Raw genomic sequence first — 17,512 nt, 5'->3', positions numbered from 1 at the left:
TCGAATTAAAAAAAAATTTTTTTGTTTTATAATTTTTCCAAATTCTTTTTTTTAAATCAACAGTTTTTTTTTAAATACAGAAGATCTGAATATTTTGCTTAAATCCCAGTAATAGACCATTAAATGTGTTTATGGGTAGAAAGATATTGAAATACATCAATGTATTGGAGTGACAAACTAACAAGGAGCATATCAGGTGGTTGTGAGTGGTGCTAAAAATAACAGCTAAATAGCCCTTAAATCACACAAAAAATTTTTGTCTTTGGTTTTTGCATAACCATATGGATTCGTATGTGTAGAACACAAATTCACAAAGATTATCTGAAAATTCCAAAAAGTGAAAAGGTTATGAGTGGTTATATGGGGAGCTTAAAGCAGAATTCCACCAAATGTAATTCCATTAGTACTTACCTATCCTCCAGCTTGTTGGATGTTTCTGTAGTTCAAATTTCCCTATGCTGTACCAAACGCAAGCTAACCAGTGAGCTGTTAAAGTAAACATGGACAGCAACAGGATTATCACAACACTTCCATATTGTGAGTAACGGTCCATTTTCTGGAACAACCGTATTAATCTCAGTAATCTGGCAACCTTCAGCAATGGAATAAGAGTACCCTGGCAAAAGCAATCAAAAATTTCAGTTTTTGTTGGTTTATTTCACAAAGTTTAATAATATATCTCACTATCCATTCAACCAACCTGGAGAATACAAGTTAAAATTAACCCTTTTGCATTCAGATTTCTTTGCCCTATATAGAAAGTTGAGGTATTGTTAGACAACAAGTCAGTGTAATATACAAATTTCTTTCAAGGCATTTGGCTTTTAGTAAGAAAAGACCTCCGTTCTGTAGTAATTGTCAGTATGTCTGCCCCTCATTGTTGGTGCGGCTGAAGAATGCCTGCAGTTCCACATCATCTGTCAAACCAATCAAACCTTGAATAAATAATTTGAATTTACTTCAATTTGTTGTCATTTGCCAAAGTCCCTATAAGTTAACTTCAAAGCAGAACCACTAACAGCATTACTTGGCCTTGGTTTAGGTTCATGGAAAGTATCAGAAAAAGACAAGTAGTTTATGACCTACTACTTGATAACATGTATCTTTATGCAAAATTTCAGTGTTCTAGGGGCAAATACCTCACCCCCTCCACACACACACACACACACATTCAAAATACATATGAGCAAGAGAAACTTCTTCCACCCTCACGCAAACACTTCTGATATATGATAGAATATCGCTCACCGTTTCTACTTGAAAAGCATAAAGTAAATCAAAAGGAATAGCAGCCAGAAGATCCATGAGAAACCATTGTTTTATGTAGTTCAAAGCAATAAGTTTTCCATCATAAATCACTTGACCAGTATTACTGACATACGTTGTTCGGAAATTCAAAATGATATCTGAAAGAAATGAAAGGAGAAGTGAAAGTGAAAGACAACACTCAGCATGATGGAATATTGAGGGAGAGTGAGAGAAGACAAAGGAGTAGAAGACTGAGTGGGAGAAAAACAGAAAAACTGAGAAAACATGAAGTGGGTGTTTTTAATATTTAACAATCCAATATGGTAAATTGTATCATCTCTGCTTGAAATATACCAAAAAGATTGGATCAGATTCCTAAAGTAGTTGATCAAATGCTTATGGACAATTCACGTGTCCACTAGTCATATTAAGCAAATATATATATATATATATATATATATATATATATATATATATATACAACTCCACATCATAGAATAGAGGGAAAATCAACATAAATCTTTAAACAGTTAATTCAAATGATATTAAAGTGAAGACCCTGAAGAAACTGTACAAGTATTATAGTAAGGTTGCAATTGCAACGGTTACTAATCAATGCAGTGGAAACATGTTGGTCTATTTGAAGTTGATAAAAAAGAATTAAAGGTAATGCTAATGCTACTTCATAATAATCCTTAATTATTATTATTAGTATTAGTATTATTATTTTTTATATATATATATATATATATATATATATACATAAATACATGTAATATTTAGCACATATAAGTGAAATTTCATCATCCAATTAGAGTGGGTTTTTTTAAGTAAATTACTGAGAAGTGGAATGGCAGTACCCATGACCTTATTCAGTGATTCTAAGACTGGCCCAAATGACTCACAACAACCTGTATTCATACACCACCAAATGTATCCAAGGCTCAGGTGATAGGGTTAAACAGATTTTCCTTGCCCCAATGATATAAGCTCATGTTTACTGCTGACAAGGAATGAGAGTGACACAGGATTTCATTTTGAATCAATACTATGTTATATAATTTTGTTTTTCTTCAGTATGCATATTTACTTACCAATTCCAAAAATGATCTCCACTGCAACATCAGCATAAATTGTGGTCCTGACAAATTCTCCGACAATAAATGCAGCATTGAAAGGTACCATAATAGCAATGTAAAAGGTACATAGCATAATTAACCAATCCCAGAGGACTTTCACAAAGCCATAATGAAGAATTATTCCTTTGCCTTTCTTTTGGACTTCCACTTTGTACTCTGGCACAGTCTGTTGACCAGATACAGCCTCTTGCAGCTAAGATGAGAAAACATGAAACAACTTGGTTGAGGTAATGCATATATTAAAATATCTTAAATGTTAACAAAAAGATTTCAAATAAAGAAAAAATGTGAAAGTATTTAGACATTTTCAAATTTGCTGGAAATTATAAATATTTTCATTCATAATGAGAAAAAAATAATTCAGTTTCATGTAAATTCAAGCTTGAAACAAGTTAATTCTTTCTTGAACATCAAAACTTCATTGCATCAGAATTCTGTTTTGGTTTCTGTTGATGAAAAACAAATATTTCCTCTTGGATGGAAGATCACTTTATTATAGGCTTTTGACATCTATTCCCAACAGTTAGAAAATGCAAGATCATGTAAGACAAAGTGTCTTGCTACACACACACACACACACACACACACACACACACACAAAGAAGCTAGACTAGACTGTCAACTTGAACCCTTGAAATATGTCACAGTGACCCAACACCAAATCCATTCACACCAATTCACATGTAAGTAAATGTAAATTCAACCATAACCAAAAAGTTTAAATAGATGGTATTTAAATACAAGATGGTAGATAAATATAAGAGTAAAAAGAAACAAATCATCAATGTTAACATAAGTCTGGTCAATGGAGTGAGGTTGTCATCCCTGAGATATTTTATCCAGTCAATTAATCACAGGTTATGTCTCTTCAGTCAGTTATCCACAGGCTATGTCCATCAAGTCAATTAACATTTGTCATTGTCATTCTAATAAATTTTTTCCATTGATTCTCTCTAAAGAAATTATTTGATCATAAGATTTCAATCACATGAAGAAAAATGTCAATGTTTATTTTTACACCATTGTAGTAATGCGTTTAAAAATGTTTATGTAAATGTAATATATTTTGATGTATAGTGATAATATTTTATCTAAAACTTAAATTTCTGTAAACACTGGCAAAAAAGATTGTTTATAGAGAGAAAGAATAATTAATTGAATCATCCCCAGTATATCACCAATAATTTCATGCCTCACATCTAGCTAAAAATTGTTATTGTCAAAAGTATAAAAAAGTATCATACTGGACTTTTGTCTATAACACTTGTGAACACATTCCTCTGGTTCTATCATCTAAAATCTATTAATTTCTTGGGAAATCTAATTTCACTGAAGACAAGCCCACAGCTGTCTTCCTAATACTGGGAAGTAAAACCAGACACTTTAAAGGCTGACGATGGAATGCAACAGCTCAAGCATAAATTAGAAAAACCCTTTTTAGAGGATTCAAACCAACTAGCATTTATCACATATGAACCATTTGAACAATATCAAAGACTCAACAACAAACATATCCAACTTAACATATACAATTTAACATGTCTCTCTAAATTTTTAAACTGTTTAAGTAGTGACAATTAAGGTGGAAGTTTATGTAATCAAAAAGGTAAACCTGATAAGACCTGATGATAAAAACTTCTAAGGACTATGTATGTGACTGTACCTCTTCTTATTGGGCTAAGAATTGGTTATATGCTAATAACACGAAGAGTTTTAAACACATGGTAATTTATCTGTGACCACCATAGTATTACAAATAATAAAAATTTTTATTTTTCTATATCTGAAAGTGTTATTATTTATTACAACATAATATTATAGACAATGATAATGTTGATAAAAGTGGTCATAATAATCATCAACATCATGGAGGCAATGTTAATAAGAATGTCACCAATAATAATAATAATAATAAAGATGATGGTAGTGGGAATAGGTGTTAGGGTGACTTAGTCCATCATGATATTTGATAGCAGTATTAAGACAAAAATTAGAAGAAAATTAAAACTATTAATATACACTAAGTGCATATTGATTATGAATTTAGTTAAAAGTACTGATTTAGTACAATTAATAATAATTAGCTTTTGTTAATTACGATTTGATTAAAAAGTAATGTGATTATGGCATTTATTAAATATTAGGATTATCAGAAAGTGTACTCTATGAGGATGGGCTGAAAAGTTCATAGGCTGACTCACTGGCGTAGCTAGAATGTGTGCCATGTGGAGCAGCCCTTCATTTTGCAGGCTCCAGGCCCTTACAAAAAATACATATTGCCTACAGCATACCCAAAAGTGGTGGCACACCCATAAAAGTGCTATATGGGGTGGACTTCCCCCTCTGCCCCCCTTCTAGCTTCACTAGTGGGCCGACTATGAAGGAGTGACGCTATACCTGTGAAATCTCGCATACATTAATTTCAACCCTTCTTATTAATAACTGCATTGTTTCTTTCCAGGTAAACTGACATCTGACTGTTCAGAGAAGACTTCAAAAACAACTAATAGCAACTTATCTTGAAAATGGACAAAATTTAACACCGTCATGTTATCAAATACCTACATAAAAAGGGTTTAACATCCAAGAACATTCATGCTGATATGGTTGCTACATTAGGGAATGATGCTGTAGCTTGGTCATCAGTGCAAAAGTGGGTAGCTGAATTTAGGAGGGAAAGGTAGAGTGTTGAAGATCACCCAAGGTCTGGACATCCTGCAACTGTCATCACCAAGGAAAACATTGATCGTGTTCACAACCCAAACAACATACTCTAGACACACCTTGCCCAACATTAAAACACTAAACACCAAGCCTACAACATATATGAAACTAACGTCCAACATACCATAATAATAACTTGCATTGTGCATACTCTACACATCAGATCAAACACAAAAACAACACAAGATACAACAAACCAAAGTCTACACCAATGGAACATATTGTAATAATAATATAAACTTACAATATAATTGTAATCTTCAACCATTTCCCATAAAAAACTGGGAAAAGAAAGAATGCAATCCATGTCTGTTTCTTTTTTTCAGGAAAAATGTATATCCAGAAAAACTGTTGGTTGTAAATTTTAAATGTGTGTATAGACACATATTATACAGAAGAAACTGTATAGAGATTATAATTTGAAATAATGAACATTAGATTTTAGCACCGCTGTGAACAAGTACGTATTTCTATTCTCTCCATGAACAGAAAAAGTGAGATTTTTCTGCCTAGTTTCTAGTTTTCTTAGCCATTCATCAAACAAAGACTACCCATCTCTCAACCATGGAAAGATTTCTAGCTTACATAGCTATTTCTAGTGTATACAACCTGGGACTCAGCTTAACTGGTTGGTTTGATTTAGTAAACAGGATTAATTAATTAATTAATTCTCTCATGGAGAAAGGCTAAAACTGTTATGTTTATTAAAAGGATATATCTTAAACGAGCATATTAAATTATCCAAAAATATTGTGTAGTGGAATATGAATTAATTAATAGATTATAATGTATGTATTTGTGTGTGTGTGTGTGTGTGTACATGCACATAATCTCTTTATCATCTTTTTGTAACAAACCTTTTATCTACCAAATGAAGATCTCACACACACACACACACACACACATACATTTTCATACACATGCAAACATGAATGCATGGGGACGCACATACACACTCATGTATGTGTGTGTGTGTAAGAGAGAGAAAGAGAGAGAGAGAGCCAGCAGGAAAAAGAAAATGCATCTGCACACACACAAACACAAACACTACATATACATACATACATACATACACATGCATACATACATATATACACATATGTATACATAAGCCTATATATGCATTTATATATCTTTACATACATACACACATGCACGCACATATACAAATATATACATACACTCACAAATTTGTACGTACTCATCCAAACGAATATTGAAATTATTACATTAAGTAATAAATAATCCAGCCAAGAGATTATACCCGTCATTTTCTCTCTCTCTCTCTCTCTCTCTGCCACCCCCTTTCGCTCTCTCTCACTCTCTTTCTCACATGTTAGATTAGTCAGAGCACCAAAATTGATAAGTAAAGGGCATATTACTGATTCTGCCAATACTTAACATACATGTAAGTCAGTTAAATCAAACAGTAAGCCACTCTGTTGATTTATCAGACTTTTATCATTTGGTTTAAATTAATCCTAATATGTTTCAATAACTAAGTAAGGTTAACATATTTAATACAATTAGCATGAAGAAGCTAATTAGAAATAAGTATGCGATTGATAAGAAAATACTTGCTTAATGGCCAACACAAGTGTAACTATTGTTTGTTTTTTTTCATGTAAATGGTATCCGAGTATTTTTCATCAATCGTTAGTTTTTAATATTTTACAGTTTCCTGGTGGTGAGCTGGCAGAGATGTTAGCATGCAGGGAAAATTGCTTAGTGGCATTCTGTCTATCCTTATGTTCTGAGTTCAAATTCCATCAATGTCAACTTTGCTTTTCATCCTTTCAGAGCTAATAAAATAAGTACCAGTTAATAAGATTTGTTATTCCATCAGATATAAACATTTAATCATTCCTGGGTACCCTGGAAGATTTATCTCAGTAACTTTCATCAGAAAGAATTAAAACTCAGCACTTCAAGCCAATGAATATCTCATCTGTTGTATTTGTTGTATGAATTATTTGAATAAGTAACAAAGAATTAATTACAGTCTTAGTTCAAGAAGTAATGTGCTTGAAGTGAATAGATTACATTTTTATAAACTAAACTACTTGAATATTTGTCTTTCAATTAGTGAACTAGACTTTCTTCCCTAGAAGAATATTCTTCTTTAATGTAGATATCACAACTTCATGCCAGTAGCACATAAAAAGTACCCATTACACTCTTGGAGTGATTGATGTTAGGAAAGGCGTCCAGCTGTAGAAATCGTGCCAAATCAGACTGGAACCTGATACAGCTCTTTGGCTTACCAGCTTCAGTCAAACCGTCTAACCCATGCCAGTATGGAAAGCAAATGTTAAATGATGATCTCATTGTCTACCCCCAACCACAGAAAATAAATTAATCATATTTTCTTTTCTCACTTATTCTTGTAGAACAGCAGGTCCCAGAGGATGCACTGGGATGCCATAAGATGTGGCTAGACGCATCATGAAAGTAATAAAATTACATCTTAAAAATGAAAAAAATACAAACTGAAACTCTAAATATAAAGTCTTGATAATTATGCTTTCTTTATTGACTAAAGAAAGTATTTAATCATTTTGTCTAGTCGAAATTATATTTGAAAGCTATAATATATAATACCTTTTTTTCTAACACATTTTTTTTCTTTACCTACAAAATGTGCCAAAATATCTTTTTACTTGCTCTAAAGTGTGCCATGGAGTAAAAAAGACAGAAGTTTTGAGAACCACTTTGGTAGAGACTAGAATAAAATAATGATAGGTCAGTCAGCTAATATGGGGAACAAAATGATAAACTTTTTGAAAACTTCCAATTTGAGGAAACACTACAATGTGGTGTAGTGGGAAGATACTGAAAATCATGAGGCAGAAGGATAAAAATTCAAATATTTTTATTTGTCATAATGAGAGATAAATTGCTCCATGACATTAAGAAAGAATTGGTAGAGTTGAGATATATTTTTGCTGAAGATATTATGCATGGAGACATCTTAATTACTCATAGGGACACCTTGTTTCATTATGCAACCATAATATACTTACAAAGTCTATTAAACGTTTTTATTTCTAAGTCAATACTGTGTTCTATGAAGACGGCAAGCTGGCCGAAACATTAGCACACCGGGCGAAATGCTTAGCAGTATTTCGTCTGCCTTTACATTCTGAGTTCAAATTCCACCAAGGTCAGCTTTGCCTTTCATCCTTTCGGGGTTGATAAATTAAGTACCAGTGAAACACTGGAGTCGATGCAATTGACTAGTTCCCTCCCTCCCTCAAAGTACTAGCAGCATACTGGGATCGATCTAATCGACTGGCTCCCTCCCCAATAATGTTGGGCTTTGTGCCTAGAGTAGAAAAGAATACTACGTTCTATGCCCATTATCCAGTTTTCATCGTCAATCTCATTTTTGTTTACATTAGGTGTCTCAGATATGAAACATCGCAACAAAATCAGTGCTGGCCATAATTTCTCCAAAAATTTGTAGAGATAACCTTAACAAGTGATGGAAATATCTATATCTTTAATAATTATCATTTGCAACTGTTAAATTTTGGGGCTGATCTCATTGCATGGTACCTTGGGCAAGTGCTTCTACCATAACTATGGATTAACTAAAGCTTTGTAAGTAAAATTTAGAAGACACATTCTACCCCACAAGGACACTGACATTTTTTTTAAGTGAGATTAACCTCAAAGGAAGATACAAAGTTGTCAGTGATATGAACAAAAAATAACAAACAATACATGAATTAAGTAATCATCAAAAAATATATCACACAAACAAATTAATGAACATGATACAACTCACTTCCACTAATTTCCTCCTGACAAGATCAGCATCTTCATTACTGTCTAACTCAGAGATAACATCAAATTTAGTTTCTGCTTCTGACTGGACATTTTGTTCACCAGTGATACGCATATAGCTATGTTTCTCCTGACTGCACTGCATGATTCTGAAGAGAGCGCTAGGTAGTGTCTACAAATGGACACCACTGGCTACCTTAGTACTAAATCTCAGAAATTACAGGTAGTTTTTTTATGCTTTATTTTGTTGTTTCTTTTAATCAGGTACATGAAAGCTTGCCAAAATCAATAGATGAATTCTTCCAAGTTTATAATGATTTGGGGGTTTAAGAAGTGTTTATCATTCCTCTTAATTTGTCACTTCTAATTTATTTGTAATGTTTATCCCTCCAATGCACAGTTTTGGCTAATAATAAAGGAAAAGATTTGCTTGTTTTTCTCCACAGAATTAAGGTCACACACACTAACATGTGCATTTATATCCTGAGAGAATCAAAACATTTCTATATGCACACTGATATGTATATGCATATTCCCAAATACACATTATGTCTCAAGATTTCTACACATCATCAAATATTGTAAGTGCAAGCCAGGCTGTGTGGTTAAGAAGTTTACTTTGCAAGTAATGTAGTTTTGGTTCAATCCCAGGGTATGACCAGCATCTTGGTCTACCAAAAATTTGGGGAAGAGGAAGAAATGAACCAGGTGTCAGGGTGTGGTTAAGAGTTTTAGCAGTAAATGGAATTGCTAGCATATGGCCTTGAACATATGAATGGTGCCAAGGTGCTTTGCACTAAATAATAATAATAATAATGATAAGACATGCACACATATGTATATACTTATACATATGTGTATGTAAGTATAATATACACACACACACACATGTATATACACACACATATGTACATACACATACAAACACATATGTACATACACATACAAACATAGCTATATGTTTACAGCTCTCACTCTTTCTCTTTCTTTCTCTCTCTCTCTCTCTCTCTCTCTCCACACACACACACAGATAAGTATATATATCTATGTTTGTGTGTCTATGTACGTATATTATTATTTTCATACCACTCATTTGTTCAAGATCATATACTACCAATTCCATCCACCGCTAAAACTCTTAAATACACCCTGACACCTGATTCTTTACCTCCCCATCCTCTCCCTCCAAATTCTTAACCTTCTCAATCCAGTACACTTTATCCATTTCCTTAGATTTGTATGCAAACAGACATCATCATCCCATCTCTGAGTGAGATATAAACAGTAGCGGTACGGAATCATAACAAATATTTGCCAAGTAAGTGTGGCTTCCTACACAGGACAACGCTACTGTTGTTTATAGTCCCCGGAAGATATCTCCTCCAGCTGGCTAACAACACATAGTCTGTGTCCGATTAGTATTTGCAAGGGGAGGTCATATATATATATATATATATACACACACACACACACACATGCACACATATACACACTAATATTGGACAGTGAGAATGAGTGCTCAAAACCACATTGGTGGATGAATATTCTTTATTTGTGGGTTAACAAAGCTACCATTAGTTTCATGCCAAGTGATTGAGATGATAGATGTATCTCATTTACAATGTTTGCCCTATATTCTGGTGGGAATATGAAAACCTGGCTAAACTTCATGAAAGGCCTAGTGAGGATTAACATCTATTATTGTCAGAGATGAGGTACAAATGATGTGTGTGTGTGGTACAAGTGATCTATTATTGTCAGGAGTATAGGGCAGGTGAATTTGGTGTAGAAATGCGGTATATGTGAATTTGTTACCGTTCGGAGTGATGTGAGTGATATTTGCCATTGATGGTTATATGGTGCTGATGAATTTGTTACTGCTGGGAACATAAAACAACTGAATCACTTATAGCCAGGTGTGTGGTTTTATTAGTGAATCTGGTATCTCTAGGAGTATGTCAAGTGACGGAATTATAGTGCAAATGATCAGCTATTGTTGGTAATTTTGAACAAGTGGATCTGTTGACCCAGCTTTTGACATGGAAGCTCTGTACAGCCTTTTGTCTTGCCACAATGTCAAACCATTCAACCCATGCCACCAGCATAGAAAACAAATGTTACATGATGATGATGATGATGATGATGATGATGATGATGATGATGATGATGATGATGATGATGATGATGTCTAGCGCACACATATCAAACATGTTTCTGACTGGAAGTGTATCAACAGTTTTTTCTAACCCAAAAGCAGCAACAGTGATGGTATATATTTAAGATATTAGGAGGTAGTCAAGGAACGATGTCAGAGAAGGCGAAGGAAAGATGGGTGATTAAATAGGAAGGAAATGAAAGAGAACAGGAGTGAAAAGAGAGAGAGAGAGAAAGAGAGAGAGAGATAATAGCAGCAACAGAGAAAAAGATGAGAGTATAAACTAAAAAGTTGTGAGACAGACAGACAGAGTGCATGTGTAGATGTGAAAGTATGTGTGTACATGTGGAAAGAGAAAGAGGAGAAGAAAGAAGGAAGGTGTCTAGCATTATCAGGTAGAGATTATGTACTCAGAAGGAGGAAAAAGTAAAATATAAAGTCGAGGCAAATGACTGGCTGGATTAGCAAGAGAAACGCAGAGAGAGCAGACAAACCAAATAATAAATCAATGGAAAATGTCAGTTCATCAACATTCACTGAATAATTACTTTTGTTGTTACTAAAAACAGTTGTGGTGTGGTGGAAATAATTACTGACTTGCATCTTTAGTCATGTCTCTTTACATTCTGTGCTCAAACCCCACCTACTTTTTATATCTGGAGTCAATAAAATAACATAAGTATCAATAACACTGTGTAACTATTTTTGTTCCTTGGTCAGTAAGTGTTATTACCTATTTGCTTCTAATTAGAAATCAAAGGAATTGATAACTATTCCCTTCAAACTTTGCTTTTCTGATCTGGGCATCAGTGTTTTGAAACTGACCTATTTTTCATTCCATCTCAAACAGATTCAGCACTGAGTTGCTGAAGAAGAAATACTGTCATAGCAAATTTTCTGCTCAATACTAACTTCCATTCTTCATATCAACCAGGGCTTTTTCACAGATTTAACTAAGATTTTGCACCTCCTCTTAGTAATTAGCACTTTGGTCTTTCCAATTTTAGACTAAATTAAGATGGCAGCTTAAGAACGACTGCTGCAACACTTCAACAGACAAAGTTATCTATATGGAAAACCCTCTCCAAAACAAATGGTTTTGAAATCTTGTGTTATATTTTCAAGCATTCTAATAGATAAAAGAGGACTGGTGACAGATTCCTGATGCAAACTTTCTGTGCACTAAATTCCTCATGAATTTTGGAATTATCTAAAATAAGATATTTTTTATTAATAACTGAGCTGGTGGAGGACAAAAATAACTGGCAAATGAAAGATCAAATGTGTGTGTATGTGCTTGTGAGTGTGTGTATGTGATAGCCCATGCAAAGAACAAATACATCAGAAATTTTGAGCAAACACTGGAACCTGAATCTATCTTGGAGTTCTGAATTGCCAATAATGAAAATAATAGACCCTTTGGTACTCAATTCTCACAACAGGAATTCACCTTGCATGGAATACAACAAATGCATGAAATGGTTTCCAAGATCATTTGCCAAAGAAACATCAAACAAATAAAGACAGCTAGCCCTTTTACAGAAGAGTACCAAAGGATGAAGACTTTTGAGCCTTGTTTGTACAGCATGTAATTGACAATAGATAAATAGATCCCTACTGCTCGCACCTAACTGATGTATTCAATGAACTTATTAATGCTGAATTCTGTAAGTAAATACAGTCCATCAAACATGTTTTCTAGTATTTTAATGAGGGATCTGAAGCTGTGATATTTTCTCCAACAAAACAAAACAGCTGTGGGGAAATTGCTCAAATCCAGCAGAAACAAGATATCAGCATTCAATAATTTGCTGTTCATTTGAAAAGTGGCCAAAAGGCTTACTTCAATTAAACAACAGCTATTTGGCAAGTACACAATCCAGGACACAACAGTTGTGCATTTTTGAAACTATGCCAGAATGATCCCCTAACAAAACACAAATACACTATCAGGTCCTGTCCAACAATACATAGAACAAATCACGAAAATGAAGCAAGTAAGGTGTCCAAGGGCTACATTCAGCTACATTGTCTGCTTTAGCATGATTTCTACGGCTGGATACCCTTCCTAGTGCAAACTACTTTACAGTATGTACTGGGTGCATTTTTTCTTGCCACCAGCAATAGTGAAGTCACCATGCAGCTTGCAAGACCACAAAACCAGGAAAAAAATGCAGAGTTATAGGAGGAGATGAGACATAAGAGTGTGAAAGGAGGGCAGGATAAAGGGAGAGGCAAGAAGGTTCTGTAGTAGAGGATCTACATGGTTAATCAGATTTAGGAGAGAGAGAGAGAATGATCAGTAGGAGCTGCAAGCCTAAGTGTCTCCTCAAGGTATGAGATGAGTAGAAGTGCATTAAGACAGAGGAACTAGGAGTGTGGGTAGGAGGGGATTGCAAAAATGGGGAGGGAGCAAGAGATGGGGGGTTGGGAGGTAAGCAAGAATGTTAAAGATGGGTAGGGTTGAAGGGTGGATGTAGGGAATGATGGATGAGTAATGGTGTGTGAGTTGGGAAAAATAGAGGGATGTAAATAAGATTAGGAGAGAGAAACATATGGGTGGTGTCAAATAGAAACAGTAAATATAATACAGTTGACAAAAGGGGAACAAGGGAGACATGACACCTGATGGGGAAAGAGGCAGGAGTAGTGCATTAGGGGAGATAATTTGGTAGTTCAGTGTGGTTGGTGGGACTATCACTGTAAGATGTGGGTGAGGAGAACAATAATGAATGAATGAAGAATATCTAACAAGTGACATGGTTCCAGGTAGCAAGAAAAATAGGATGGTTTCAAGGGGTGGAGTAGTCGCAGTGAGAGAAATTATGGGTGAGGTGGGAAGAAATGTTTAGAGGAGGTTGGACAAGGTGCCCATTTGTGTATATACTGCAGGAAGTACTGCGTGCATGTATATGAATAAATGGGTACCTCATATACATGTATGCATACACATATATACATATATAAATGTATGTGAGTGTATACACACATATACACACACAGTTATATATTACACACATTATATGTGTGTGTGTCTTAGCAATATTTCGTCTGCTGCTACGTTCTGAGTTCAAATTCTGCCGAGGTCGACTTTGCTTTTCATCCTTTCAGGGTCGATAAATTAGGTACCAGTTGAATACTAGGGTTGATGTAATCGACTTACCCCTCCCCAAAATTTCAGGCCTTGTGCCTATAGCAGAAAGGATTATGTGTGTGTGTGGTGGTGGTGGTGGTGGTGGTGGGTGTATGTCTATAATGTGTGTCTGTATGCATGTGTGTGCATATGTACATGCAGTGGAGCACCTGTCCATAATTAGTACATCTACATCAATTAGTGAACATATGCATATATATGGAGTGGAGGTTAAAACAACGATGATAATGGAGAGAAGGCTATTAATACAACGACTTAATCTTCCTTACATACACATACGCTTGTCATAAACTTGTATATACATATTTTAAATACATGTAAACATAAATACACTAGCTCTCATAAAGTTACGTTCACATGCACATATATACAAAAACCGCTTCTAATTTTGTTTATGAAACTTAAGGTAGTAGTGGTTAAATTACATGGGTACAGGATATGCACACATAAATACGTATCTATAACTATGTTTAAATACAGAAGGGCAAACAAACATGCGCATGTTTCACTTATATACACTTTAGCTATACATTGTATACCACAAACACTGACATTTAAGGATATATGTATATTCTAGCTGCTTTGATCTCACACACACACACATGGGCGCACACACACACACACACATACGCATGCAATGAACTGCATGGTAATTCATTATTAAATCAATGTTGTTATGAGTGAAAGGTTAAGAAGTTCTAATCACAATCATGCAGTCATAGGAATGGTTCCACTGACTGGCATCTTGGGCAAGTATCTTTTACCATAAACTCAGATTGATCTAAGCTTTGTGAGTAAAACTAGGTAGAAGGATACTGTGTAGGTAGCTTATTTATAATTCAAAGTTCCAGCCTTGTCATATACTATGTCAGGATAATTCAACATGAGCCTTACAATAAAAGAGTATATGCCTATGGAACCCACCCGCTACCTGATGCTAACCCTTATTTGTTTTTCAAGTAAGGGGTCACTTATTCCACATGGCTTCAAAGGCACAAAATACTTTGTTAATGGGAGAAACTGACAATACCAACCACTGCACTTTTGTACAATCAATTGCAGATGTTAACACACACACACACACACACATGCATGCATATATATATATATACATATGACAGTCCTCCTTCAGTTTCCATCTATCAAATCACCCACAAGACTTTGGCTGTTCTGAGGCTATAGCGGCTATAGCTCAGTGCCACACAGTAGGACTGAACCTGAAATCACATGGCTGGAAAAAGAACTTCTCAACCATACATCTATGTCTGCACACACACACACACACACACACACACTAATGCATTGTGCTCACTGGTGTAAACATATATACATATATAGAATACAATATAATATGACTATTATATTCACTATAGAAAATGCACACATGTATGTATAAAATATAACCATTATACTTACAATTTCATCCATCATCCCAATAACATTTTGGGTAGGATCCACAACACTGCGTTTCTTGAATTGATACATTATGATAATTTTTAACTACAACCACTTTAATTCTAAATCAATCATTATAATAAGAATTATAAAGTGTCCTTATGTTTTTATGCCAACCAATGCCTGGTTGAAAATTATAATGGTTAAATGCATAAGATTCTGGAATCCTGGTTCCTAGGTTTGTCAGCTTGAATTCTATTGCAGACATTGTGCTGTATCTCAATGCAAGATACTTAACTCTGCTTGCCTAAGAATTCAAACCTGGTTCAGAAATTATCAATAATATTATTATTTGATCCCTATATTAAAGTTGAACTATTTATTACTGCTGTTGCTGCTGTTATCACTTATTTTACATTTCTCAACTGTTTCTTAACTGTTTATACTTGAAAGAAAAACTAAATTCTCATATCTTGCTCATTTCACCACCTAATTTTAAGACCAAATTGGTTGATATCATTATTATTTAAATCCTCATGATGCCAAAAATATCAGAGGACCATAGGAATTGTGTTTGAAAGGCACATCTATTTCGTTTGTTACAGGTTTTGTTGAATATTATTATTATTATTATTATTATTATTAAGATTTTGTTGTTAGACTTGTTGAAGGTAATTAAGATATCCAAGACAATAAAATGCTAAACTGGAAGCTAGTCCTATATAAATCCTATGAATGTTCATTATGGTTCCATCCTTCCAGAGTCAGTAAATACCAGTAATACACAGCATTCTTGCTCCATTCAATGCTTCTCGGTCAATCCTTTACACTATGCAAACAGGTCAAAACATTTTGTATGGTTGTAAAACTCAGCCTATTATTTTTCATCATGACAACTAAGAGCAGTATAACCTCTGCTTCACCACCACTACCACCAACGTCTCTCTGCTACTAAAAATGCTCCAGCATGAACCGAACTTGATGCGACAACTACATCATTATTCTAACAATATAACCACAACTTAATTATCACCACATCATCGCTACAACATCTACTAAATATAATCTACGGACAACAACCACTAATGCTACCCTCATCCAAAGCCACTATCAGCAACACTATCATGCAGAGCACACCCACAACACAACTAGTAGCACCATAACCAAAACGCCACCAGGATAGCATCACTACTACCCATATTGTCACTACTACTACTTCTACAGCAGCTTTAGGACTTGAGTATTTTGGTGAAAGATTAAGATGTAATTAATCAATTATAGTTTCTGTTTTTCATTGTTTGATTACAGGCGATTGGTCATGGGGGCATTGTTTCCTCGTAATTCATTCATTGAAATGAGATTAACAATTAATGCCAAGTATCTGTTGAGTAACCTATATCCAATACCGTTTGCATTATAGCTTTTATTCTTTCTTTCTTTATTACTTCATTTTATTTTATTGCATTTTTATTTTATTTATTTATTCATTCACTTATTCATTTTGCATACATCTGCACACATTTGATATATGGAAATGAGTTCAGTCAGTGTAATAACAGTGTGAGGCCTGCTCAGAATTGCATGTATGAGTTTCAGTGATATATATATATATATATATATATATATATATATATAAAAATAATAATAATAAAGGAGTTACGACGCAAAAACGTATATATTTAAATGAACATATTTATCTTCTTCAATATATATTTCAGTATAAAGAATTCATTAAGAGACTTAATAAATCAAAATTTCTTTACACATCTTCAGGAAAAATAAATATAACACCAGAAAACTACATATATATATATATATATATATATATATGATGATGATGATGATGGACTCTCCTATTGAAGACAACATATGAGTGTTCAACTTTTGTTGAATGACCTGCAGAAATGA

The 17,512-nt window shown here is 34.2% G+C and overlaps 1 protein-coding gene across 6 annotated transcripts in view; it reads right to left on the bottom strand.

The window, feature by feature from the left end:
- The window catches only part of LOC106880510 (potassium voltage-gated channel subfamily H member 8), a 136,251-nt gene that overhangs the window by 22,019 nt on the left and 96,720 nt on the right, over positions 1–17,512 (bottom strand). For 4 of the 6 annotated variants that reach the window (XM_052975401.1, XM_052975402.1, XM_052975403.1 and 1 more), the window contains exons 5-7: positions 2,343–2,580; positions 1,249–1,406; positions 412–616 (exon numbers count right to left, since the gene is read on the bottom strand). In XM_052975401.1, coding sequence (XP_052831361.1) covers positions 412–616; positions 1,249–1,406; positions 2,343–2,580 — 601 coding nt within the window. Of the gene's footprint in view, positions 1–411; positions 617–1,248; positions 1,407–2,342; positions 2,581–5,355; positions 5,730–15,625; positions 16,775–17,512 lie in introns of those variants that run through there. The other 2 variants (XM_052975404.1, XM_052975405.1) reach the window with 2 other exon arrangements.

Source organism: Octopus bimaculoides, chromosome 21, assembly GCF_001194135.2.
Source record: "Octopus bimaculoides isolate UCB-OBI-ISO-001 chromosome 21, ASM119413v2, whole genome shotgun sequence".
NCBI lineage: Eukaryota > Metazoa > Mollusca > Cephalopoda > Octopoda > Octopodidae > Octopus > Octopus bimaculoides.
This window is presented reverse-complemented; position numbering and strand designations above follow the sequence as displayed.